General features: G+C 40.7%; 4 protein-coding genes across 4 annotated transcripts in view; 3 read left to right on the forward strand and 1 right to left on the reverse strand.

Annotated features, from left to right (window-relative positions):
- The first annotated feature begins 3509 nt into the window (after positions 1 to 3509).
- LOC133632540 (zinc finger protein ZFP2-like) lies at positions 3510 to 5072 on the forward strand. The gene has a single exon (XM_062025011.1). It carries the CDS (start codon positions 3830 to 3832, stop codon positions 4889 to 4891), a length of 1062 nt encoding a protein of 353 aa, XP_061880995.1. The 5' UTR covers positions 3510 to 3829; the 3' UTR covers positions 4892 to 5072.
- An 8398-nt stretch (positions 5073 to 13470) lies between these two features.
- On the forward strand, positions 13471 to 19318 carry LOC133632114 (zinc finger protein OZF-like). Its single transcript, XM_062024347.1, has 2 exons — positions 13471 to 13510; positions 15584 to 19318. The coding sequence occupies exons 1-2, from the start codon at positions 13471 to 13473 to the stop codon at positions 16639 to 16641; spliced, it is 1098 nt and encodes a 365-aa protein (XP_061880331.1). The 3' UTR covers positions 16642 to 19318.
- Positions 19319 to 21149: 1831 nt separating this feature from the next.
- Positions 21150 to 23474, forward strand: LOC133632560 (uncharacterized). Its single transcript, XM_062025032.1, has 3 exons — positions 21150 to 21448; positions 21833 to 22051; positions 22356 to 23474. Exons 1-3 carry the CDS (start codon positions 21183 to 21185, stop codon positions 22507 to 22509), a joined length of 639 nt encoding a protein of 212 aa, XP_061881016.1. The 5' UTR covers positions 21150 to 21182; the 3' UTR covers positions 22510 to 23474.
- Positions 22567 to 27865, reverse strand: part of LOC133632464 (uncharacterized) — a 508815-nt gene continuing 503516 nt past the window's right edge. The window contains exons 3-12 of the mRNA XM_062024885.1: positions 27499 to 27791; positions 26332 to 26442; positions 26097 to 26211; positions 25070 to 25920; positions 24715 to 24901; positions 24351 to 24599; positions 24061 to 24185; positions 23647 to 23693; positions 23414 to 23562; positions 22567 to 23286 (exon numbers count right to left, since the gene is read on the reverse strand). Of these exons, the coding sequence (XP_061880869.1) occupies positions 23099 to 23286; positions 23414 to 23562; positions 23647 to 23693; positions 24061 to 24185; positions 24351 to 24599; positions 24715 to 24901; positions 25070 to 25920; positions 26097 to 26211; positions 26332 to 26442; positions 27499 to 27791 (2315 nt within the window). The 3' untranslated portion in view covers positions 22567 to 23098. The remainder of the gene's footprint in view (positions 23287 to 23413; positions 23563 to 23646; positions 23694 to 24060; positions 24186 to 24350; positions 24600 to 24714; positions 24902 to 25069; positions 25921 to 26096; positions 26212 to 26331; positions 26443 to 27498; positions 27792 to 27865) is intronic.

Below are 27865 nucleotides of genomic sequence, written 5' to 3' on the forward strand. Positions count from 1 at the left end.
TTATGAATGTGCCTGTTATTACAGTACATATATACTTACAGCGTGTATGTAAAATGTTGGACGGTTTTGGATATTTCTTATAGGTGAAATAGAGTGCATCCCCATTACCTGCATTGTTAGCTGACTTTTGCTAGCGTTTATTTACAAGTTAGAATCAGTGATGGGCAGTAGTGCACAACAAGTAGCGACGCTATGTAGCTTAACTACAGTTCCCAGTAGCGTGGCGTTAGCCTCGCTCCTTTTTGAACCCGTAGTGATTCCTGTAGCTTAGCTATTTTTCGACCCATGTAGTGACGTAGCGTCCATCAAACGCTACAAAGAAAGAACATAGACTGCTAATCAAGGGCTGAAAAAAAACAGAAAATATCACTATAATCATTTTAATTTATTGTTACTATGATTGTTATTTTACCAGTTATTTATTTGTTACTAATGTATATCTGGTTGTTCTTTTAGATTATATTTAAAATTGAGTTTTGGTGGTACTGTTTTTACGTTTTGAAATTAATAAATAATGGTGTTATTTATCGTGATTCCAAAATCACTCAAAATATTTGTGATTATTATGTTTTGCCATAATTGTCCAGCCCTAGACGAGGTATTGGAAAGGACTTCATGATAAACTATGTATCACGGTACTTGAGTCACGATACAATAGTCTATTGTAATATTGTGACATGGAGTTTTACTGTGATTTTTATAAAGTTACTGAAAAATGTAAAAAAAAACTACTACCGTATTTTTCGGAGTATAAGTTGTTCCGGAGTATAAGTCGCACCGGCCGAAAATGCATAATAAAGAAAGAAAAAAACATATATAAGTCGCACTGGAGTATAAGTCGCATTTTTGGGGGAAATTTATTTTATAAAACCCAACACCAAGTATAGACATTTGAAAGGCAATTTAAAATAAATAAAGAATAGTGAACAACAGGCTGAATAAGTGTACGTTATATGACACATAAATAACCAACTGAGAACGTGCCTGGTATGTTAACGTAACATATTATGGTAAGAGTCATTCAAATAACTATAACATATAGAACATGCTATACGTTTACCAAACAATCTGTCACTCCCACAATCCAAGATGGCAGCCATGTCTATTCTGTGTTCAGTGTGTTCTTACCTGAGGTCTGAGCTTTTGTGTTTTTATGTATGAGATTTTAATTATTTTTAGTCTGAATGAGTGGTACTCTGCAAGATAAACACATTCTCTGCAGAGTGGGATTTCTGGTGGATATATTCTCATCAAATGTCACTGGATTGCCATAGATTTTGGCCTACCAATAATCCACCTGTTCAGGTAGCAGTAGCAGACAGCTAGCACCCTCGGCCTGCCTGTTAGCCTTCCACCATCGGCCTGCCTGCTGTTAGACTTCCACCATCGGCCTGCTGTTAGCCTTCCACCATCGGCCTGTCTGTTAGCCTTCCACCATCGGCCTGCCTGTTAGCCTTCCACCATTGGCCTGCCTGTTCCACCATCGGCAGTAGCAGACAGCTAGCACCCTCGGCCTGCCTGTTAGCCTTCCACCATCGGCCTGCCTGCTGTTAGACTTCCACCATCGGCCTGCCTGTTAGCCTTCCACCATCGGCCTGCTGTTAGCCTTCCACCATCGGCCTGCTGTTAGCCTTCCACCATCGGCCTGCCTGTTAGCCTTCCACCATCGGCCTGCCTGTTAGCCTTCTACCATCGGCCTGCTGTTAGCCTTCCACCATCGGCCTGCCTGTTAGCCTTCCACCATCGGCCTGCCTGTTAGCCTTCCACCATCGGCCTGCCTGTTAGCCTTCCACCATCGGCCTGCCTGCTGTTAGCCTTCCACCATCGGCCTGCTGTTAGCCTTCCACCATCGGCCTGCTGTTAGCCTTGCACCATCGGCCTGTCTGTTAGCCTTCCACCATCGGCCTGCCTGTTAGCCTTCCACCATCGGCCTGCCTGTTAGCCTTCCACCATCGGCCTGCTGTTAGCCTTCCACCATCGGCCTGCTGTTAGCCTTCCACCATCGGCCTGTCTGTTAGCCTTCCACCATCGGCCTGTCTGTTAGCCTTCCACCATCGGCCTGCCTGTTAGCCTTCCACCGTCGGCCTGCTGTTAGCCTTCCACCATCGGCCTGCCTGTTAGCCTTCCACCGTCGGCCTGCCTGTTAGCCTTCCACCGTCGGCCTGCTGTTAGCCTTCCACCGTCGTCCTGCCTGTTAGCCTTCCACCGTCGGCCTGCCTGTTAGCCTTCCACCGTCGGCCTGCCTGTTAGCCTTCCACCGTCGGCCTGCCTGTTAGCCTTCCACCATCGGCCTGCCTGTTAGCCTTCCACCATCGGCCTGCCTGTTAGCCTTCCACCATCGGCCTGCTGTTAGCCTTCCACCATCGGCCTGCCTGTTAGCCTTCCACCATCGGCCTGCCTGTTAGCCTTCCACCATCGGCCTGCCTGTTAGCCTTCCACCATCGGCCTGCCTGTTAGCCTTCCACCATCGGCCTGCCTGTTAGCCTTCCACCATCGGCCTGCCTGCTGTTAGCCTTCCACCATCGGCCTGCCTGCTGTTAGCCTTCCACCATCGGCCTGCCTGCTGTTAGCCTTCCACCCTCAGCCTGCCTGTTTGCCTTCCACCATCGGCCTGCCTGCTGTTAGCCTTCCACCATCGGCCTGCCTGCTGTTAGCCTTCCACCATCTGCCTGCTTGTTAGCCTTCCACCATCGGCCTGCCTGCTGTTAGCCTTCCACCATCTGCCTGCTTGTTAGCCTTCCACCATCGGCCTGCCTGCTTGCCTTCCACCATCGGCCTGCTGTTTGCCTCCAGCCATTGGTTTCGTCTACGGGCTTCCACCCATCGGCCTTGGTTGCTAGCCTTCAGCCCTGTCTGCTAACATCTTCAAAAGTGGTAAAACAAGTGGAACTTCTCCTCTCACTATGTCACAAATCATTATATTGTGTTTTATACTTTTGTGTGGTTTTACTGGTGTCCCAAATGGGTCTGGTCACCCCCCTCACAAGCTGTGCTACTTCAAGATGACAACTTTGATAATTTGACATTTCATCATAGTGGCAGCTACAAAATAACCTCAGCCTTATCTCAGTTGAAGATTTCTGTGACTTTGGACAAAACAAATGGCTGCATACTATGGTAGAGTCCATTCATTCTTATTGTTTCCTTGTTTTGAGAGATCACGTCAACATTACTGCATCCTCCCCTATTATGAGCACTTACTTTCACAGATTAAAGACCGACTCAAAAGATGGCAACTTTAAGCGCAAATGTTTAGGTATATTATGATGGGATGACAATGGGAAACCTTGGAGTGGACCGCAGATCAGCCTCGGCTCTGTAGTCACGTAGTCACCGCCACACAGCGGCATTCAGACGAAAGAACTGTACCGGTACTTTTCAAAGGTGGTATAGTACCGATTTCAATTGATTAGGACCGCAATACTTTATTAGTAGCAGTATACCGTACAACCCTACTACACACACATACAGTACATAGAAGAAAGTGTGTTTTTGTTGTTTGTGTCTTGCAGACGTCCAGCAGCTGATCGGTAATCCAGAAGAAGTTTCCCCTCAGTTAGGGGGGAGCTCCACTTTGAAGCAGGAGACTCCACAACCACCCTGCATTAAAAAGGAAGAGGAGGAACTCTGCATCACTCAGGAGGGAGAGTGTCTTCTAGGACGAGAGGAAGCTGATTACACCAAGTTTCCACTGAGTATTCTCTCTGTGAAGACTGAAGATGATGAAGAGAAACCACAAGCAGACAACCTCTTAGCTCCACTATCAGATAGTGAGGCTGAAGACGAGGTCGAAGTAACTTTGAGCAGCGATACAGACTGTGAAGGTGATATGAGGACTCACACTGACAACAAACACTCTGAATGCTCTTCAAAGAAGAGAGGTAAAACATGTTTGAGCTGCTCAGTTTGTGCTAAAAGTTTTTCTGTTAAGAGCATGTTGACCCGACACATGAGAACACACACAGGTGAAAAAACATTTAATTGTTCAGTTTGTGGCAAAAGCTTTTCTCAAAATAGCTCTTTGACTGAACACATGAGAACACACACAGGTGAAAAAACATTTAAATGTTCAGTTTGTGGCAAAAGCTTTTCTCAAAATAGATATTTGACTGAACACATGAGAAGACACACAGGTGAAAAAACATTTAGTTGTTCAGTTTGTGGCAAAGGCTTTTCTACCAGGAGCCATTTGTGTCAACACATGAGAACACACACAGGTGAAAAACCTTTTAATTGTTCAGTTTGTGGCAAAGGCTTTTCTCAAACGAGCCATTTGATTCAACACATGAGATCACACACAGGTGAAAAACCTTTTAATTGTTCAGTTTGTGGCAAAAGCTTTTCTCAAACGGGCCATTTGATTCAACACATGAGATCACACACAGGTGAAAAACCTTTTAATTGTTCAGTTTGTGGCAAAAGCTTTTGTCGAAATTTCCATTTGACTGAACACATGAGAACACACACAGGTGAAAAACCATTTAATTGTTCAGTTTGTGGCAACAGCTTTTCTCAAAATAGCTCTTTGACCCAACACATGAGAAGACACACAGGTGAAAAAACATTTAAATGTTCAGTTTGTGGCAAAAGCTTTTCTCAAAATAGATATTTGACTGGACACATAAGAACACACACAGGTGAAAAAACATTTAGTTGTTCAGTTTGTGGCAAAAGCTTTTCTACAAAGAGCAATTTGAGTCAACACATGAGAACACATGCAGGTAAAAATCCTTTAAATTGTTCAGTTTGTGGCAAAAGCTTTTCTCAAAAGAGCCATTTAACTCAACACATGAGAACACACACAGGTGAAAAACCTTTTAATTGTTCAGTTTGTGGCAAAACCTTTTCTCAAAAGAGCCATTTGACTCAACACATGAGAACACACAGGTGAAAAACCTTTTAATTGTTCAATTTGTGGTAAAAGCTTTTCTTGTAAGAGGAATTTGAACACATGAGAACCCACACAGGTGAAAAACCATTGCACTGTTCAGTTTGTGGTAAAAGCTTTTCTCAAAATAGCTCTTTGACTCAACACATGAGAACACACACAGGTGAAAAAACATTTAAATGTTCAGTTTGTGGTAAAAGCTTTTCTTGTAAGAGGAATTTGACTGAACACATGAGAACACACACAGGTGAAAAACCATTACACTGTTCAGTTTGTGGTAAAAGCTTTTCTTTAAAGAGGAATTTGAATCGACACATGAGAACACACACAGGTGAAAAAACATTTAGTTGTTCAGTTTGTGGCGTAAAGTTTTCTCAAAAGAGCCATTCGACTCAACACATGAGAACACACACAGGTGAAAATTTTTTTTAACTGTTCAGTTTGTGGTAAAAGCTTTTCTTTTAAGAGGAATTTGAATCGACACGTGAGAACACACACAGGTGAAAAAACATTTAGTTGTTCAGTTTGTGGCAAAAGCTTTTCTTTTAAGAGGAATTTGACTGAACACATGAGAACACACACAGGTGAAAAACCATTGCACTGTTCAGTTTGTGGTAAAAGCTTTTCTTTAAAGAAGAATTTGAATTTGTCGCGTAAGGTTTTCTCAAAAGAGCCATTTGACTCAACACATGAGAACACACACAGGTGAAAAACGATTTAGTTGTTCAGTTTGTTGTAAAAGCTTTACTTTAAAGCGCAGTTTATTAAACACATGAGAACACACACAGATGAAAAACCATTTAAGTGTTCAGTTTGTGGCAAAAGCATTTCTATTAAGAGAATAGTGAATCGACACATGAGAACACACGGGACTAAGACCATTTAATTGTTCAGTTTGTGGTAAAAGCTTTCATCATAACGGCTCTTTGTGTCGACACATGAGAACACACCCTGGAGAAAAAACCATTTAGTTGTTCAGTGTGCTGTAAAAGGTTCCCACATAATGCAGACGCAGTAAAACACATAAGAACACACAAGGGAAAATAACCAATTAGCTGTTTAGTTTGTGGTATGTTGCTCATATGTGGTGACATCCACCCTACCCAGGACCTACTCACTGCTTCTTTCACAAATATCTGAGGTATTCATACAAACTTGGATTATTTGGAGCATAATCTTATCTCCTCATGACCCCATGTCTTCTCTGTATCTGAAACCTTCCTGAACAGTAAGATAGATGATGCTTCGAGTGCTTGGTTACTCCTTCTTCAGTCCAGAGACCAGGGACCTCATGTGTCAACTTTGTGCACGCTCTAAAACCTGCACTAACAGATGGCGGAAATACAAGGTGACGTTAATAATAGTCTTCACATCAATAATATAGCAAACTATATTTGTATGTGTGTCTCACTTTTTCCCAGTTGAATCATTGGTATTACACAAGCACATGTGTGCATTAGTACACATCATGATAAGCAGGGTACTCCTACTGCATTTGTACATCTATTCATTAAAGTTATGTTCAACCACACCCAAACCTGCTCACCCAATTACTTTTTTCAATGACTTTTTCTGTTTCCTTTTCATTCACTACTCAGTTTGTCAGTGTTTTAGCAAGTGTGTTTTTCAAAACCTATTCATAATGTTCAACATTTTAGGATTGTATTATTTTTTGGTCGCAATATTTGACATGTCTAAGAGCAGAATGTTTCCCACATTAACTATTTGTGTGTACATAACTTACTGATTATATTGGCTGAATTTCACATACATATTTTTAGTCATTGCGTTCAACACTTTCAACTGATTTCCAAATGTATTTCTTAAAAAAGCTATCTAGCTGTTATTTGGATGAAACTGTCTAAAACTAATAATGCTAAAGTTTTACAATGCTTTTACTTTTGTGTATTTACTTTTGTTTAGCTGCATCATTTTTAAGGTATTTCTACTACTTCTTGTAGGAACATTGATGAATCTCTCCATATACCGTGTATGTTAACATAATTTTAATGGTTTATCAAACTAGCTGTGTGTATTTAGCTTTATTTGAAGATGTTTTATACGTTTGTGAAGTTTCTTTTTTTGTCACATTTTCCTTTTGATTGATTGAGACTTTTATTAGTAGATTGCACAGTACAGTACATATTCTGTACAATTGACCACTAAATGGTAACAACCGAATAAGTTTTTCAACTTGTTTAAGTCAGGATCCACGTTAATCCTAGGTTAACGTGTTAGCATCATGCTTGTCTGCACATCGAGGCAGAAGAAACATGCCCCTGACTGGAAGGATAGACAAAGTCAATAATACTACTATTACTTCTACTATCAGGAGACACTGAACTCAACCCTGGACCTGTAACAACACGGTTAATGTTGTCCCGACTGGCGAAGACTAGCAATGCTACTGCTAGCGTCGCCATCGAAGCTAACTCTGCTACCGGCTCATCTCAGCTCAAGCTCACCTGTGCTCCAGTGATCGGCGGCTCGGCGGAGGACTTCGCCCCGTTCATCGACACGGTCGGAGGCTCGGCGGCGGAGGTGGAGGACGACCCGGTCATCGGAGAAGGCATCGACTCAGCGGCGGTGAACGACGCTGCGGTGGACGGCGACCCAGACATCGGTGATTGCAGGGAACTGCACGAGATGGCGGGGGTCCACGCGGCCTCTCCCCGGTCCCAGACGGTCGAGGACGCGGCATACACCGGATTTAGAGGCACCTTTACACAAACATTTTCGTTATTCTCTTTCTCTTTGTCTTCAAAAAAGCCCGCCAAAAGGAAACCCAACCCCACCCCCAGCAACCCTACCTGGCCTCCCCCTCTCCAACTCCGCCCCTCCCTCTCCCTCCCCCTTCACCTGGAGGACGATCAATATGCCTCTCTCTCTCTCTCCTCTCTCTCCTTGCTCTTCAACTTCAACAGCAATAATAACCAACAATTTTTCTGGTCAGTACCACAACACAGCGGACTCTGATGCTCTTTTTGGTTCCAGTGGACTACACATCATCCACCTTAATGTGAACAGCCTCTCTGGAGCCAAACTTGACCAAATCAGAGAAATGTTCCTCAACACGAAGGTAAAAATCTTGTGTTTCTCTGAAACCAAATTTGATCAAAGTATGTCTGACTCAGAGATAGAAATACATAACTTTTCGGTTATCAGAAAGGATAGGAATAAACACGGTGGGGGCGTTTGTATGTATATTCACCAGGATATTAAATACATAACTCGCACTGATCTTAACCACAATGACCTGGAATCTGTGTGGGCGGAAATCAAATTTAAAAACGCTAAGCCGGTACTAATAGGGACTGTTTATAGACCCCCTAATCAGAGTGATTTCTATGGGGCTTTGGAAGAATACTTGGCAGGGACAGACAACATGGAGAAAATTATAACTGGGGATCTGAACACAGATATTCAACGCAAAGATGCGCCTGTCTTCAGATCCTTCAGCAAGTTTTGTAATCTGCACGGTCTTTCCCAGCTAATAGCGCTACCCACAAGGGTGTGTGATTCCACCCAATCAACCATAGATCTCATTCTCACTTCAGACCGGCCTAAAATAAAAAATAGTGGGGTCATGATCTGTGGTCTTAGCGACCACTATCTAACCTTCTGCACCCGTAAAATAGCTAAACCTAAAGCCAATGGCCACATAACAGCCCAATCCAGATCCCTCAAAAAATACTCCAATGACAATTTCAATTTAAAATTAGATGAGTGGGACTGGTCCCCTGTGCTCGCGAGCAACCTGGTCGATGTTGCTTGGGATCGCTTCAAAACGGCGTTCGTAAAGATACTAAATGACATGGCTCCAGTGAAAACAGTCAGGATCAAAGCCCGCTCGGAACCATGGATGAATCCGGACCTATTAGCTGCCATAAAAGACAGAGACAGGAAATACTCTGAATACCAAAAATGTAAAACAGAAGTAGATAAACAACCCAATAATATCAACCTCAAATTACTCCTTTCCCACCACTCTGGTCGCTTTGGTGTAGAACACATTAAAGCCTTCTACAGAAAGCTAGGAGTATCCAACGATGATTTCAAATTAGAAATGGTCACAGCTGATGAGGTGTTTAAAAAATTGAGCGCGCTCCACCTTAACAAGGCCACCGGCCTTGATAATATTCCCTCCAGATTCCTCAGGGACTCTGCCTCCATCATTGCCCCGATCATCACGCACATAATAAACCTATCAATTACACAAGGCCAAGTACCAAAAGATTTTAAGATAGCAAGAGTAACTCCCCTCTTTAAAAAAGGAAGCAAATTGGAACCTGGCAACTACCGACCTGTTTCTATTCTCAGTTCCGTTTCGAAAGTAATGGAGAAAATAGTTTATGAACAGGTCGATAGTTACCTTGCCACTAATAAACTCATGTACAAATTCCAATCCGGCTTCAGAACTAACCACTCCACTGACACATGCCTTCTCTATCCGACCGACCACATCAAACATGAGGTGGACGCGGGCAAATACTGCGGCATGGTCATGCTGGACCTTCAGAAGGCCTTTGACACCGTTAACCACGCTATACTGTTGGATAAGCTCAGAGCAATCGGATTTAACAAAAACTCATGGATCTGGATGCAATCTTACTTGGAGGGGAGGGAGCAGGTGGTAGAGGTGAACGGCACCGTATCCCCCCCCCCCTCTCGGTGAGCTGTGGAGTGCCCCAAGGCAGTATATTGGGACCTTTACTGTTCCTAATATACATAAACGACATGTCATCGGCATGCGACTGTGAATTGTTTTTGTTTGCGGATGACTCTGCCTTGCTGGTATCCGGCAAGGACAAGTCACAGGTGGAGAAAATCCTCAGTGCTGAGCTCTGTAGAACTTGCACCTGGCTCGCTGACAACAAGCTATCCATACACTTGGGTAAAACAGAATCCATCCTGTTTGGGTCCCACATCAACCTCAAGAAAGTCAATGACTTCACCATAAAAGTGGGTGACATTGTTATCACCAGGAAAGATGAGGTCACCTACCTAGGTTCCATTCTAGAGGCTAACCTTTCCTGTGATAAAATGGCAACCAAGGTAATCAAAAAGGTTAACCAACGAGCGAGATTTCTCTACAGAATCTCCTCTCTGGTCAACAAAAGCACCTTGAGGATTCTGGCGGGAACTCTCGTTCAACCCTTTTTCGATTACGCATGCACCTCCTGGTACCCTAGCACCTCCAAAACCCTCAAATCTAAACTCCAAACATCTCAGAACAAGCTAGTCAGGTTACTGCTAGACCTCCACCCCAGATCCCACCTCACTCCTACCCACTTCTCTAAAGTGGGCTGGCTCAAGGTGGAGGACAGGGTTAAACAACTTGCACTGAGCCTAGTCTATAAAATCCGCTACACCTCCCTGATACCGAAGTACATGTCAAACTACTTCCTTAACGTAAATGACCGCCATAACCACAACACCAGGGGGAGCTCCACCAACCACGTTAAACCCAGATTCCGAACCAACAAAGGTCTTAACTCATTCTCTTTCTATGCCACATCAATGTGGAATGCGCTCCCAACAGGTATAAAAGAAAGTGCATCTCTATCCTCCTTCAAAACCGCAATAAAAGTTCACCTCCAGGCAGCTACAACCCTAAACTAACACCCTCCCCGGATTGCTAATAATCAAATGTAAACAATCAAATGCAGATACTTTTTCTTATGCCTTCTGATCTCTCTCTCTCTCTCTCTCTCTCTATGTCCACTACTTGATGTCCATATCCTATCCCCCCCCCCCTCAACACCCCTGATTGTAAATAATGTAAATAATTCATTGTGATTATCTTGTGTGATGACTGTATTAAGATGATAGTATATATGATAGTATATATCTGTATCATGAATCAATTTAAGTGGACCCCGACTTAAACAAGTTGAAAAACTTATTGGGGTGTTACCATTTAGTGGTCAATTGTACGGAATATGTACTTCACTGTGCAACCTACTAATAAAAGTCTCAATCAATCAATCAAAAAAACCCACTAAAAGACAGAATACAACATTGTCGATTTTTGTTTCATTTCTATCTCCAAAGTATTTTGATATCAAAAATGTTTTCGCGATAAGCAGCACTTCAATTATGAGCCAGAAATGTAAGAAAATATGTAAAGGGCAGCGAGTTATTTAAAATGTATTTTATTTTTTAAAGTGCAGTTGTCGATTGTTTATGACCAGATAATACAAACTTCCGGCGCATGCGCAAACACATCGCACAGTGGTAAAACGGAAAGTCCAAGATGGCGGACTAAGCGGCGTGGCTTTCCGGAGAAGTTTCACATTTACGATCTTATAGATTCAAAAATAGCATCAAATACCTCAACTATTCACCTTTTCTTAAGCTCACGAAACGGACTTTGAGTGTGGAGCGACGGCGTGTTATCTGAAGTGAAGATTGAAGACGTGATAGAAGATGGACGACTACTGCTATGCTAAGATGGCGACGTCCGCTAAAAGAGAACATGAAAGAGAATCAGCGCCACCAACTTCCAGCAAATCACCAACGGAGATAAAGACGAAAGATGAAGGTGAGTGAGTTGAAGTTTTGTCATTTGAAAGCTACTTGAATTCCAAGCCCTAAAAATAGAAATTAGCCGACTTTGTTGAACAATGTAAACAAAGAACCTCGATCCAAAATGGCGGAAATGTCTGTTAGAAGCAGTGTTGGATTAGTTACTGAAAACCAGTAATTAATTACAGTTGCTAGTTACTTTATTTCAAAAGTAACTCAATTACTAACTCAGTTACTTACACCAAAAAGTAATGTGTTACTGTGAAAAGTAACTATTTAGTTACTTCTTTTTTTTTTAAACAACTTTAAGGCTCCCATTAATGCCCTTTTAGCCTTCATTTCAGTACTGTTATTGCACTGGGGAATAATACAATCTGTTGATCAACGTGACATGCATTTGCATCACTGAACTCTGCTAAGCAATGTGGTCTACATACAACACACAAAGACAAAGATATGTTTCAAAGGGCCAATTTATTTCAGAACAGAACAAATTGACAAAAGCTGCAACATAACATACATAAGTAACAAACAGCATAATAACAACATAGCTGTAAACCTGGTTTCACCCAAGGAAGGCACACATGACATGATTATATATCATCTCACTATATACAGCACACATACTGCTTTACACATGTCTAACCAGGCGTTGTTTTCTCTTAAGGAATTGTGAAATAAAATCATGTCTTCAGGAGATCAACACTGTACTGAAGCCCAGAACACTCTACACATTTCCCCTGTTTTAGTTTAGAGATAAGGAAATATTGGCCTGGCCCACTAGGATCCCTCTTTATGTTTGTGAACTTTATAGTCTATACATTTAGAATGAGTGATAATCAAACACTCTGGAAGTCTGGAATGAAAAAGTATATAAGAGAATTGACAGAGTGTGTGTACCTTCAGTGATGAATGATGAGCAGAGGCAGAGTTTGGAGTGTTTTCTTTAGCTCGCTTTCCATGTTTATGTACTCACTGTCCACTGTGTCCAGCTGCCTGAAAGCGGGTGACTCTACTGTAGAAATAGCCTGCATGTCTTCTAGCACATACGCTGCAATGTCTCTATCAATGTTGTCCTGGCTAGCAGTCCCTCCGTTAAAATGTAGCTGCTGGGCGTCTCTCTTTACTAGCTTCGTCGAAGCATGTTGCTTTTGTAGCTCTTTCAGCAGATTTGAATTGCTGTTTTGGGCAGTAGATAGGATATTTGATTCAAGACACAACTTACATTTAACTAAAATGTTATTTTCTTTGTGCTGGACAAAAGATAAGTAGTGAGAATATCTTCATGTTAAGAAACTCGGCTTCGGCTCCGCTATGATGTCTTGTTAGTAAACACAGACACGCCCCCTCCCCCTCTCCCTCCCCCCACACACACAGCGCGCACCGCGTCTCTTCTCTTCCTTGTGACACAGGAACATTCAGAAGGACGACACCGCAGCAATAAAACACTCTCAGATATTCTCAGTTTCTAGCCGATACTATATAAAAAATATCTTAAAATAACGCAGTAACGCATCATGTAGTAACGGTAACTGAGTTACTGAATATAAAAATAACGCGTTAGACTACTAGTTACCGCCGAAAATAACGACGTTACAGTAACATGTTACTCCCAACACTGGTTAAAAGTTACCGCAGTAGTAAACAGTAGGCAAGCAACGATACTTGATATAATCCTGCATGAATCCGCCTTTATTGACCGTGATCCTGTGTGTCTGAGAATGTGTTTGTGTATGTTACACAACATGTACTAAAAAACTCTTTTTTTAAAAATCATGTTTGTGGATAAAAACATTTTGTCCCTGAAATAAACATTAAACTTGTTTAACATGTTGGTACACATTATTTTACAGTACCTCAGGTTCAAACTGCACTTTAATGTACTTTTATTAAATATAAAACTCCACAATTTGGGAAAATATTGTTTAGTAAATGTTAACTTGAATTAAAAACCCTACAATATTCAGTACACCACTGATACTTTGTTTCCTAAAGAATGTTTGTGATGACAAGCAAAAAAAGGGAAAAAAGGTTGTTCTCTTTACTCTCACAACATGTACGGAAAAATAAGCAAAACGGTGGTCCTAAAACCAGGTACGGACCGAAGTGTGGGTGACCTGTACCGTTACACCTCTAGTAAACACGATTATAGATATGAACAAAATGACAGTTGTCAGCTGTGAGCATATATTACCTCCATCAAACATGGTGGAAATGTCTGTTACAAGATACTGTGGTAGTAAATAGTAGGGATGCAACTGTACTCGCTATTATCCTGCACGGGACAATCCTGCCTTTAAATATATACATAAAAAAGTGATATTAATCGAGATCGGGTGGCATGCAAAAAAGAATCGTGACATTTTTTTTTGCCATATTGCCACGCCCTTTTCCATCAGCATTTCAGTTCAGTTTCAGCATTTGGGCAGTTTCTACAGAAATTAGTTATGTTCATACTTAGTATTTTTTGTTTAGCACTTAGCAATAGTGCTAATTGCTTGATCTGCTCATCAGTCAGCTTCTAAAACTTGTAGCTCATCCTCCTTAAATTCAGGCTCAAAAATATAAGGTTCTGGATCATAATTTGTCCCAAAGTCTTCTTTGATGGCACTCGTGAAGTCTGCCTTTATTAGTAATAGTTGGTGGTGTTGTTGAAGGGAATAGCGAACGTTGTGATGCGTCTGTGAAAACAATGTGCCGCTGTTTGCTTAAAATTATGAAAATAAGTAAATATTACATGTTATTATGAATGTGCCTGTTATTACATTCCATATATACTTACAGCGTGTATATAAAAAGTTGTTGGAAGGTTTTGGATATTTTTTATAGGCGAAATAGAGTGCATCCCCATTACCTGCATTGTTAGCTGACTTTTGCTAGCGTTTATTTATGAGTTAGAATCAGTGATGGGCAGTAGTGCACAACAAGTAGCGACACTACTCAGTGGCCTAGTGGTTAGAGTGTCCGCCCTGAGATCGGTAGGTTTGTAGTCATACGAAAGACTACAAAAAATGGGACCCATTCGCCACCCTGCTTGGCACTCAGCATCAAGGGTTGGAATTGGAAGTTAAATCACCAAAAATGATTCCCGGAAGCGGCCACCGCTGCTGCCCACTGCTCCCCTCACCTCCCAGGTGGTGAACAAGGGTGATGGGTCAAATGCAGAGAATAATTTCGCCACACCGAGTGTGTGAGTGACAATCATTAGTACTTTAACTTTTTTAACTACAGTTCCCAGTAGCGTGGCGTTAGCCTCACTAATTTTTGAACCCGTAGTGATTCCTTTAGCTTAGCTATTTTTCGACCCATGTAGTGACGTAGCGTCCATCAAACGCTACAAAGAGAGAAAATAGACTGCTAATCAAGGGCTGGGAAAAAAATATTCCTATAATCATTTTAATTTATTGTTACTATGATTGTTAGTTTATGTGTTATCTATTTGTTACTAATGTATATCTGGTTGTTCTTTTAGGTTATATTTAAAATGTAGTTTTGGTGGTACTGTTGTTACGTTTTCAAATTAATAAATAATTGAGTTATTTATCGTGATTCTAAAAATCCCTCAAAATAATTGTGATTATTATGTTTTGCCATAATTGTCTAGCTCTCGCTGAGGTATTGACAAGGACTTCACGATAAACTATGTATCACGGTACTTGAGTCACGATACAATAGTCTATTGCAATATTGTGACATTGACTTTTACTGCGATTTTTACAAAGTCATTGAAAAATGTAAAAAAAACTACTTAAAATAAATGTATATGAGTACACTCGATGCCAGTAATAATTTATTGGACAAACTGTGTCAAAAACAAAGACAATACAATGATCAATGCATTTGTACAGAAAGTGGATCAAATTTATTGCATTTAATATCTAAAAAAGTTATCTACTTCTTAACTACAGACTTCTTTGAGATAGATATTATCTTTTTCAGTTGTGCGAAGTATTTCAATATTGACATTTCCCCCACTGTTAGTTTGTAGTATCCTAATGTCCATCGCAGCAGATGTTTTCTACTTTCTGTGATTCTAGTTGAGTCTATGACAAGTCATGTAAACATTGATCCATCATTCTGGCAAGGCACTAAATGAATGGCCATGAAACACTACACACACATGCAGTACATAGAAGAAAGTGTGTTTTTGTTGTTTGTGTCTTGCAGACGTCCAGCAGCTGATCGGTAATCCAGAAGAAGTTTCCCCTCAGTTAGGGGGGAGCTCCACTTTGAAGCAGGAGACTCCACAACCACCCTGCATTAAAAAGGAAGAGGAGGAACTCTGCATCACTCAGGAGGGAGAGTGTCTTCTAGGACGAGAGGAAGCTGATTACACCAAGTTTCCGCTGAGTATTCTCTCTGTGAAGACTGAAGATGATGAAGAGAAACCACAAGTAGACAACCTCTTAGCTCCACTATCAGATAGTGAGGCTGAAGGCGAGGTTGAAGAACCTTTGAGCAGCGATAAAGACTGTGAAGGTGATATGAGGACTCACACTGACAACAAACACTCTGAATGCTCTACAAAGAAGAGAGGTGAAACATGTTTGAGCTGCTCAGTTTGTGCTGAAAGTTTTACTAAAAAGAGCCATTTGACTCAACACATGAGAACACACACAGGAGAAAAACCATTCAGTTTGTGTTCAGTTTGTGGCAAAAGCTTTTCTCGAAATAGCTTGTTGAGTCGACACATGAGAACACACACAGGTGAAAAACCTTTTAATTGTTCAGTTTGTGGCAACAGCTTTTCTCGAAGTAGCTATTTGACTGAACACATGAGAACACACACAGGTGAAAAACCTTTTAATTGTTCTGTTTGTGGCAACAGCTTTTCTCAATATAGCTCTTTGACTCAACACATGAGAACACACACAGGAGAAAAACCATTTAATTGTTCAGTTTGTGGCAAAAGCTTTTCTCAAAATAGCTCTTTGACTCAACACATGAGAACACACACAGGTGAAAGCACATTTAAATGTTCAGTTTGTGGCAAAAGCTGTTCTGTTGAGAGATATTTGACTGAACACATGAGAACACACACAGGTGAAAAACCATTTAGTTGTTCAGTTTGTGGCAAAAGTTTTTCTTTTAAGGGCAGTTTGATTGAACACATGAGAACACACACAGATGAAAAACCTTATAAGTGTTCAGTTTGTGGCAAAAGCTTTTCTGTTAAGAGAATAGTGAATCGACACATGAGAACACACGGGACTAAGACCATTTAATTGTTCAGTTTGTGGTAAAAGCTTTCATCATAATTATCTTATCTGCTCATGACACCATGTCTTTTCTGTATCTGAAACCTTCCTGAACAGTAAGATAGATGATGCTTCAAGTGCTTGGTTACTCCTTCTTCAGTCCAGGGACCTGGGGCCTCATGTGTCAAGTTTGTGCGCGCTCAAAAACCTGCACTACGCCCTTTTTCACTGCAAAGTTGAGATGTATCAAAACTGACGTTGACGCGTAAGTGATGCTGGGTAACTGTTTGTATAACAAACTGCCAACTTTTACTCCTCAGACTGATTGATGTGCAAATCAGAGACATATGAACAATGAACCCCCAACACCCACAACCCAACCCCCACCTCCCTCGACATTCGGGCATAACAGGTTCAATCCGGCCCGCGAGATGAGTTTGCGAAGTGTAAAATTCAGCTGCATTTTTTAATGAAAGAAACTGCTGTTCTAAATGTGTCCACTGGATGTCGCAGTAGCAATTCTGTTAGGCAAGCAAATAGTTTATACCGGGGCGAGCAAGTATACCAAGCTAGAGGTACACGGTAAAGCGGGGCTGTGACTCCTCCCCCTCCACCCAACGTAAAACAGGAGTAAAATAAGCAATCAGTAACCCCACTTAAAATGCAGCATGAGACACTGCACACTGATATAGTTCTGTGAAAATGATTGTCTTCTGTGCAAATGTAAAGAAAGTGAACAGTGTGTGATTTACTGCAATACTGTCAGTCTTTTAACTTTTTATTTGTGCTTTGTTGAAATTGTTCACACATTGCACAGCTTTTATTTTTCTATAGTTACACAGTAGAGAATATAGGATATACTTTCCGGCAAAAAGTAATGACGTCATATAAATTTAATATGAAAAAATAATGCAAAAAAACTAAAGTCCCGCCCCCTGACTTCCGGTGTATATGTCCCGCCTTCTGACGTCTTGACTATGATTTGACAGATCAATCTGTGAAAGATGTGTCTATTTCATCGCTAAATTTTTTATATATTTAATTTGACAGGTCTTCGAAAGATGTGAAAACAATAATCTATATATTTACTATATTGAATATGAATTTATTGCAGCTATAGTCACTGTGTGTAGACTTGAAGAGGGTCTCGTATCCTTAGTAAGGGCTTTTTTCTAACAGAAAAATTGGGGGTCTGTTTTATAAGGTTTTCGGTGAATTGAGATAAAGATGACTTGTTATCAAAGCCCTACAATGGGGGTGTGTGGGGGTCCCCACCCTCCTGTCTGTTGTAGTCTAAAACTGATCTTGACAGCTGTTGATTGAGGTAACAATGAAAGAAAAATAGAAGCAGTCATATAAGCATGCGTGCAATCCCATTAATTAAATCAAATGTGCTGGGTCGTAGGAATGGGAACAGTCACATCCTTCATGATTGGATGTAACCACGCTCCCCATCGTTGGATGATGCTGAGACAATCGATCATACAATGACTTCTCATCTTACTTTATATCATAGTCAAACTAAGGAAGTTATGAATAAGTTTATCTTTGTTTCTGAAATATATCTCGATTTTAAATACCGCCAACATTAAAATATACCATGCGACACTAGTTTTAACAATAATACAAATAATATTAAAGTCATGTTGTTGATTGTGTGGTTTAGTTTAGGTTTTAAGCCACATCCTGCAGTTAAAAAAGATGAACAATTAGTTTCAAACAAATGGTAAATGTTAAAAGCTATTAATGCCAAAGTTTTTCAAATCTTCCCATACTACTTTTTAAACTTTAAATGTCTACTTTTTATCATTGTAAGATTTTCAGGAAAATATATTTAGTTTATTTTTCATATTACAATATTTTTGATCCACACCTTGTGTAAATATCGTTAAAGTTTAATCCGCATATTTTTTTGTAATATTTAACACCATGTTTTTAATTGCCTGTCACTACATTGTAGGAATATTGATAGTTTTCTTCTTTTCGTAATGTTCACATGTTTGATATACGTATTGTGACTTTAAGTTGCATTTTAAGTGTAGCTTTTATTGTCATTGTACGACAATGCAACACAATTGAATGAATAGCTGCAAGTCAACTTTAGCTTGCTGATTGTACAATATTTGGTGTAGTGTGACTTTTTGGTGCTTTTAGACTGCCAACCATTCCCATGTTTTTTATCATTGCTTTTTCCTAAATCTAACCTTGTTTGCGTATATGTTCTTCTCAAGCAGATCCCCCCCATTGTCTACCTGTATCTCACCTTTTTTGTAAGGGGCGCCGGAAGTTGGCAGACCCGTCAGCGATCCTGTTCTGTCTCCCTGTAATGTTTGTCTGATCTGGAAAGGGTTTGTGCTGAAAATTGTAATTTCCCCTCCGGGATTAATAAAGTATTTCTGATTTTTTATAATAGTTTATTAAAATACTAACAGATGGTGGAAATACAAAGTGATGTTAATAATAGTCTTCACATCAATAATATTGCAAACTACACTACCGTTCAAAAGTTTGGGGTCACCCAAACAATTTTGTGGAATAGCCTTCATTTCTAAGAACAAGAATAGACTGTCGAGTTTCAGATGAAAGTTCTCTTTTTCTGGCCATTTTGAGCGTTTAATTGACCCCACAAATGTGATGCATTTGTACATCTATTCATTAAAGTTATGTTAAACCACACCCAATCATGCTCACCCAATTACTTTTTCCAATGACTTTTTCTGTTTCCTTTTCATTCACTACTCAGTTTGTCAGTGTTTTAGCAAGTGTGTTTTTCAAAACCTATTCATAACGTTCAACACTTTAGAATTGTATTATTTTTTGGTCGCAATATTTGACATGTTTAAGAGCAGAATGTTTCCCACATTAACTATTTGTGTGTACATAACTTACTGATTATATTGGCTGAATTTAACATACATATTTCTAGTCATTGCTTTAAACACTTTCAACTGATTTAAAATTGTATTTAAAAAAAAAAAAAGCTAACATACAAACAACTAGCTGTTATTTGGATGAAACAATGTCTAAAACTAATAATGCTAAAGTTTTACAATGCATTTACTTTTGTGTATTTACTTTTGTTTAGCTGCATCATTTTTAAGGGATTTCTACTACTTCTTGTAGGAACATTGATGAATCTCTCCATATACCGTGTAATCATTCTAATAATAAATAGATTGCAATGTGATTGTACTACTGCTACCGTCCGGGCATATGTTCTCCTTATGGTATAAAACAGTCACCACAAGACAGCATTAAACTCTTATAGCAACATATTCATGTGCACATGAAAGTCTATTTTTAAAGGTAATCAACACTGTAAGTGTTTTCACATTGAAGCCAGGATCATGATACCCAAATAATAGATTGATGTTAATATAATTGTAATGGTTTATCAAACTAGCTGTGTGTATTTACCTTTATTTGAAGACGTTTTATATGTTTGTGAAGTTTCTTTTGTTGTCACATTTTCTTAAGTTGATGATTTGTATTACACTGACCTGTACATCTTGCACATGTGTGCGTTTGTACACGTCACGGATAAGTTATGTAATTTTACTTGTACTTTTAACTACTGCAAACCATCCATGTACTGTATGTGCTTCATGTACGTTGGCATTCATTCACTCACTATTTTCAGTATCTTCATGGATTTAATGCTTTCCTAAAACAACAATATTACAAACTTGTCCCAAAAACTAGGCTAAAAACCAGAGGAGATAGAGCCTTTTCAGTGGCAGGGCCCAGACTATGGAACAACTTTCCATTATCTATTAGGTCCTCCCAGTCTCTGAGCCAATTTAAATCTAGGCTAAAAACACATTTGTACTCCCTGGCATTCAAATCCAGTTAGACAGGATATCTTGGTTGTTTTTATTTCTTGTTTTATCCTTTTTATTTATTTATTACATGTTCGTATTTTAGGTGATATATTCTGCACTCCTTTTAAGGTGTATTTTACTGTTGTGTTTTATTCATCCTTCTGTGTTACAATGTAAATGTGACACTACGTACCCCTTTTCGCCGGAATTTAGGGGGCAGGACTTTAGTTTTTTTGTATTAAATGTATATGACGTCATCCTTTTTGACAGAAAGTATATCCTATATTCTCTCACAGAGATGCATAGAATGCAGGAAGTAACTCAACCCACTTGAGTAGTTTCTACCTCAGTTTGTATGGTTTGTTGAGTTAGCACAGGATTAATATGTGGAAATGACAAATGAGGTAGTTGATACATAGAATAGTTTTTATTCATGCTTTATTTTTATTTTTTTTTGTTAAATTCTAGACGGCTTGTGACTTACGGTTGAATTGCTTTGTAGAAACACTGAGATTAAAGGCCTACTGAAATGAAATTTTTTTATTTAAACGGGGATAGCAGATCTATTCTATGTGTCATACTTGATCATTTCGCGATATTGCCATATTTTTGCTGAAAGGATTTAGAATAGAAAAACGACGATAAAGATAGCAACTTTTGGTATCTGACAAAAAAAAGCCTTGCCCCTACCGGAAGTAGCGTGACGTGGACAATTGAACATATCCGCAAAGCTCCCTATTGTTTGCAATGATGGCCGCCAGATCTGAGAGCGATTCTGACCGAGATAGCGACGATTTCTCCATTAATTTGAGCGAGGATGAAAGATTTGTGGATGAGGAAAGTGCAAGTGAAGGACTAGTGGGGAGTGGAAGCGATTCAGATAGGGAAGAAGCTGTGAGAGGGATAGAGCCATATCGCTTTGAACCCGACGCTGATGAAGACGGTCAGGAGGACGCTGCTGCTATTGATGCTGGAGGAGCACACGACATAGATCGCCTTGAGAATACAGAATGGTAATATGTTATTTATTTATAGACTAGTTTTAGTTTGTGGCCTAGTCTTGCACTGTTACTGTTAGTGTTACAACTTACACCCCAGGCCTATCTATACACTAAGTATCTATCATTGACACAATGTGTTACTGTTAGTGTTACAACTTACACCCCAGGCCTATCTATACACTAAGTATCTATCATTGACACAATGTCAAACCTAATTAATTACCCATTATTTCTATGGGCCACAGCTCCATATACCGGCAATACTAAAAATATGCATGCAGATTAATAAGATCCACAACAAGACAATGATAATATTAATTATTCCACATGTTTGCAGATTGCAGGTGTCAATAATATGAATTGATTTACAAATATTATGAACATTTCTATTTCCAGGTGTACATGTCAAAACTGTGTGAACATGGAGACAGTGGCTGAGTGTGTCTGCTGTAGTGAAATAGAGGCAGTGACCAGAACGATGGAGGAGGAGGGGGTGAAGACGTGCATCATAGACCACCATGGCTTTCCATCTGTGTGTCTGGATGAATGGGTGCTGCAGACAGCGTATAACGCCTACAAACAGCAATATGGCATGCTGCAGCAACAGCAAAATGAGTGAGGCACTAATAAGTTTAAATAATTCTTTATTCTATCAACCTTTGGAAGATAAGTCAGAATGAGCACTTTCTTATCTTATTCTTATTCTGTGAAATGTACTGTGCTACAATGCACATGACATTATATATCATAGAAGTATTACATAGATGGACCGTAGATGTCAACAATATTTACAATTTACTGCAACAGTAAATGACAAATGAATAGAATGCATGACAATGTCTTTTGAATCTCAGAGAACAGTGAGTCACTGTGTATCCATGTCCGGATAATAACAGCTGCCATCATTTGCTACTTGCAGGCGGAGACGACACACAGCCTATCGACAGTTTGTCCGCTTCTGCTGGGGATATCTGGGAAAGGACATAAGGGTGGTACTACCAGCTTGTGTAGTACATAAGATTAGGACAACATTCCCATCGATGGACTACACGGGGTTCCAAGACGTGCAGTGACTGCAACAGAATCTACATGGCCACTGTACTTAATCAATAAAATCAATCAATCAATCAATCAGTCAATCAATCAATGTTTATTTATATAGCACTAAATCACAAATGTCTCAAAGGGCTGTACAAGCCACAACGACATCCTCGGTACAGAGCCCACACACGGGCAAGGAAAACTCACCCCAGTAGGACGTCGATGTGAATGACTATGAGAAACCTTGGAGAGGACCGCATATGTGGGTAACCCCCCCCCTCTAGGGGAGACCGAAAGCAATGGATGTCGAGTGGGTCTAACATATTAGTGAGGGTCCAGTGGAGCCAGCAGGAGGCCACCCCGAGCGGAGACGGGTCAGCAGCGCAGATGTCCCCAACCGATGCACAGGCGAGCGGTATACCCCGGGTCCCAACTCTGGACAGCCAGCACTTTATCCATGGTCACCGGAATAACCCCTCCACGTGGGGGGGGGGCAGAGGAGAAAAGAAAAGAAACGGCAGATCAACTGGTCTAAAAAGGGGGTCTATTTAAAGGCTAGAGTATACAAATGAGTTTTAAGATGGGACTTAAATGCTTCTACTGAGGTAGCATCTCTAACTGTTACCGGGAGGGCATTTCACACTTACCGAAGCGACTCCTGTGCTTGGCGATGGCTTCCTCCTTGTCTGGCTTCTCCAGTTCATCGCAGAGGAAGGGAGGCACATCCACAGTGACGCTGAGTGGTGTTCTCTCGTCAGGGGTCTGTCTGCAGCCAGCAACAACCTCCCTGATCAAGTCATCTACGTAGCCTGCAAAATACAATTGTACATGTTCCTGCTCACAACATAATATACTCATGGAGAGTGAAACTTGACAGTATTATTATCATGATACAAAGTGTCAAGTGTTTACATGTTTTGTGTCCTCTACACTTACGGTATGTTGGCTCTGTCGCGATTTTCTTGACCACATGGCCCCCTGCTTTATACTTCGGGTAGCGTACTGCATAGCGCTCAGCACCCGCTTGTGTAGTGGCTATAGGGCGGCTCGAATTTTCGTTCCAGTGCAGCCCAGCAAGCAGGTTCCTAGGTGTGGTAACAGAATAATGTAATAATTAGTACTAAAGTATGGCACACACTAGTGACACTTAGATTAGTGTGGAAACATACCTGCACAGCATTCCGATGTATGAGAAGACATACATTTTCGGTGCGAACTGTATAAGATAAAAGACACTTTATTCAGTCATGCGTCCATACAATGTGTGTGTAAATTTATAAATTGTTTGTAAATTTGAATACAAATGTTTGTGTATTAAACTGTTAATAGTCAGCTATTAAAGCTTGATCTCCTGCAGCAATGAAGCTGTTTTGTTTTCAATGTTAACACCACGCCAGAATTGTTTGCAATCTTTCTCACCAAGATGCCAGCCACTATGTTGGACCTCCAACATTCTCTTGCTTACACTGACTGTATCAAGGCTTCATTTAGTATGCTCTAGTATTTTGCTCCCTGGCCACCAAAGTCCTAGTGGCAGGTGGTAACCACCGACACCACCTACAGGCGATCAGTCTAATTCTCACCTGTATGACAAGGCTATGGAACGCCTCCACCTTGGAAGTCTGGTGTTCACCCGACAGCATGGCGATATCTTTTAGCAGGGACTTGTTGTTGACCACCTCCTCCAGTTTCACTGCTGAGCGTGAACCTAAACATAAATTTAAAATAGAACAACGTTTCTACAAAAATGTTCCAGTCAACTTAAACTGGTTATTTACTTACAAGTTTATCTGAATTTTTTGACTTTCAAAAGATGTGCAGGAAAATACTGCTAGTCCCTCACTGCTTTCGGGCAACTTATTTGCCTACTCACTTTGTTTGAGCCATTTCTTTTGCCGTTGCAGTTGTCCATGAGTACAAATTGGGAAGAGGTCGCCATGGTCCTTGTGGATGTTCTGAATGTGTCGCTCCACAGACTTCCACTTGGCAACCAGAAGTTCCCCCTCTCCAGGCGGTGTAGACACTGCTGCCCAGTAGAGGTGGTTGATTATACTTTGCACCCAGGGCTTCAGGTCTTCACAGTCCTTATGCTTGGCGATGGCCTTCAGTTTCTTTCCGATGGCTACAAACAGAAAAAAACAGAAATTTGTGGATTAAATACAATATCGCATTCATCTGATCACTGATATGTACACACTACTTCACAACTTGTCATGCATACAAATAATCCAACTAACATTTTGCAACATGCCAGATGTCATAGCAGTGCCGTGTATTGGGCATGTTTTCACGAATCCATTTAGCGATCTGTCTGTGTCTGTCTGTCACCAGCACCCCGACATCCAGGTCCCAGCTGATCAGCAGTTCCACCATCCTCTTCAGTCCTTCCATCTCCATATGGTAGCTGCCAAGACATTCGTTGCTCTGAAATATATATAACAGAAAAGGAATGAGCAAAGAAAAAAATGAAAAAGGGGCTTAGTATACATTGAAATGGTTAATGTTATTAGACAAATTTACTAGGATAATTCTGGAAAATCCCTTATCTGCTTATTGTGTTACTAGTGTTTTAGTGAGATTATATGGTCGTACCTGTACAACCTGAAGGTCGAGAACCACATTGGCCACAAGCTCCATTGTGGTGTAGGTACCGAACTTGGCGCTGTGTCCCGGACTGTCTGCTCGCCCATCACCACCAAGGACGAGGGGTCGGCCTTCCACCTGCAGCATGGTGAGGTGCGTCCGTTGCTGTTCCTCCCACACCTTTTTGATGGCTGGCTGCAGGATGAGCTCCTGGTGGTTGAAAAATGTCCTCTTCACATACGTGACCACTCCGATGCTGTTCAGCACTTGCAACACCTTGCCAGAAGATGCCCCAGCGAAGAGGATGCCAGCAGACAGCAGGATGTTGCCCGCGGCATAAGGGCCAATGTTTGGCTGGCTGCTCCAACTACTCCTCTGGTCACATGATGCACATTGAAGAGTCATGGTCAGCTGTGTACCGTTCGAATCCCAAGAAGGGCTTATGTCCTGGCTGCCACAGACTGGACAGTGACACCACTTGACGAGACTCTGGAGGCACGACTCAAAGATGATGTACTTCGGTTCCTTGTGGCAGCCCTCTTCATGCATCTGGTGAGTACATGGGCGATCTGGCGACCCGTCAGATTGACACGGATCCGATGTCGTTGACTCACTCGGCACATAGCTGTCATCGGAAGAACCACCAACAAAAGGCGCAGTGGGACTTGATGCTGGTCCTTCATCAAACAATGCAGGAGGTGGTCGTAGCTTGGCTTGCATTCCAGACACACCTGGAGCTGCTATGTTAGTCTGCATCTCGGGGCTGTCAGATGGAGCTGCTACACTTGACAATGGGACTTCACTAACCCTGGCCGGCCGAGCTCTAACCCTCTCGAGGATATCTGGGGTCACCTGGTGTCCTAGCAATAAAATCAAGCACAAGTTGTTTTATATAATCTGTTAAAATTAAACTAGAATCACATAATAATTATTGTCTTTGAATCACCTAATTTATCTGTCTACTCTACTCTGCACAGGCAGCGTGCAATGTGTACTGTGATGTGCAGAATCATGTTCGTCACCGAAATAGACATACCCTTTGATCTATGATGTATTTTCCCTGTTTGGGTGCTCTTGCTACTGGTCATTGCTGTTGGTGCTGTCCCAATCGGTACCCAGTCCGTCTGGCATCCTTGTTCTCTTGTATTTCCCTGGAAATGGAGAAACAGCTACATGTAATATGGATACCTCATTTACATTAATTATGAATACTTTTGGATTGGGCTTGAACTGTAATCCATTTGAACATTGATTAGGAAAACAAATCGAACCTGATCTTGATCGCCCTCCTCATCAGGCAAATCTAGTGCCATTGCCATTGGTTCATCCACCGCATCCGCCACTGATGCCGTAGTCGTACTGTCCATGATCTGATCTATTGTCTGTAAATGTACAAATGTACAATACTTTATATTATTGTCTATTGTAATCTATTGACAGTATTGACACTATTGACAGTAATGTCAGTAAATGTACGATACTTTATACTGCAGAAGAACTTGACTAGAACTTGAAGCAATAATTATATGTAGACTATTTTATTGTTAATTTATTTCATTGTTCATGGAGTAGTCCAGTGGTTCTCAAATGGGGGTACGCATACCCTTGGGGATACTTGAAGGTATGCCAAGGGGTACGAGAGATTTTTTTTTAAATATTATAAAAATAGCAACAATTCAAAAATCCTTTATAAATATATTTATTGAATAATACTTCAACAAAATAAATGTTTAGAATTAAGTTCATGAATCCAGATGGATCTCTATTACAATCCCCAAAGAGGGCACTTTAAGTTGATGATTACTTCTATGTGTACAAAATATTATTTATAATTGAATCACTTGTTTATTTTTCAACAAGTTTTTAGTTATTTTTATATCTTTTTTTCCAAATAGTTCAAGAAAGACCACTACAAATTAGCAATATCTTGCACTGTTATACAATTTAATAAATCAGAAACTGATGACATAGTGCTGTATTTTTTTTCTTTTTTTCAACCAAAAATGCTTTGCTCTGATTAGGGGGTACTTGAATTAAAAAAATGTTCACAGGGGAAAATCACTGAAAAAAGGTTGAGAACCACTGGAGTAGTCTATGACTGTGTGTGTTAGTTTTGGTTGATTGATTGAGACTTTTATTAGTAGGTTGCACAGTGAAGTACATATTCCGTACAATTGACCACTAAATGGTACCACCCCAATAAGTTTTTCAACTTGTTTAAGTCGGGGTCCACTTAAATTGATTCATGATACAGATATATACTATCATATATATACTATCATCATAATACAGTCATCACACAAGATAATCACATTGAATTATTTACATTATTTACAATCCGGGGTGTGGAGGTGGGGGGGTTTCAACAATTGAGAACAAAGAAATGGATATTGGAACAGTGTAGTCTGACTATGAAAACTGGATATCAAGATTCTTACCCTCTTCCTTTCCCTTTTGGCAAATGCAGACCTCATGTGCCCAGTCTGTCCGCTTGTGGAGGGGGTCGGGTGCTCCGGACTTGTCCGTGGTCTATCGAAAATAGTTGGCTTCGCACCTTTCTTCAGCACGAGTCGACGAGTGCTGATTCCCATTTCTGCCATTCGCAAGGGACCCTCTTCGAAACATGATCTTTCGAAATGTTCGCTGCATAATACACTGTACTTCGTATGTGTCGTCCAATCCAACCGTGTTCGCTTGACTTCTTTGTTCCATAGTAAAGCTTGGCCGCCATCTTTTGGGAAAAGAAACAATGAAACACCGGTTGTGTTTTGGTTTGTGTTGCTACATCCAGCAGCAACACACCGC

This window comes from Entelurus aequoreus, linkage group LG17 (genome assembly GCF_033978785.1).
Source record: "Entelurus aequoreus isolate RoL-2023_Sb linkage group LG17, RoL_Eaeq_v1.1, whole genome shotgun sequence".
NCBI lineage: Eukaryota > Metazoa > Chordata > Actinopteri > Syngnathiformes > Syngnathidae > Entelurus > Entelurus aequoreus.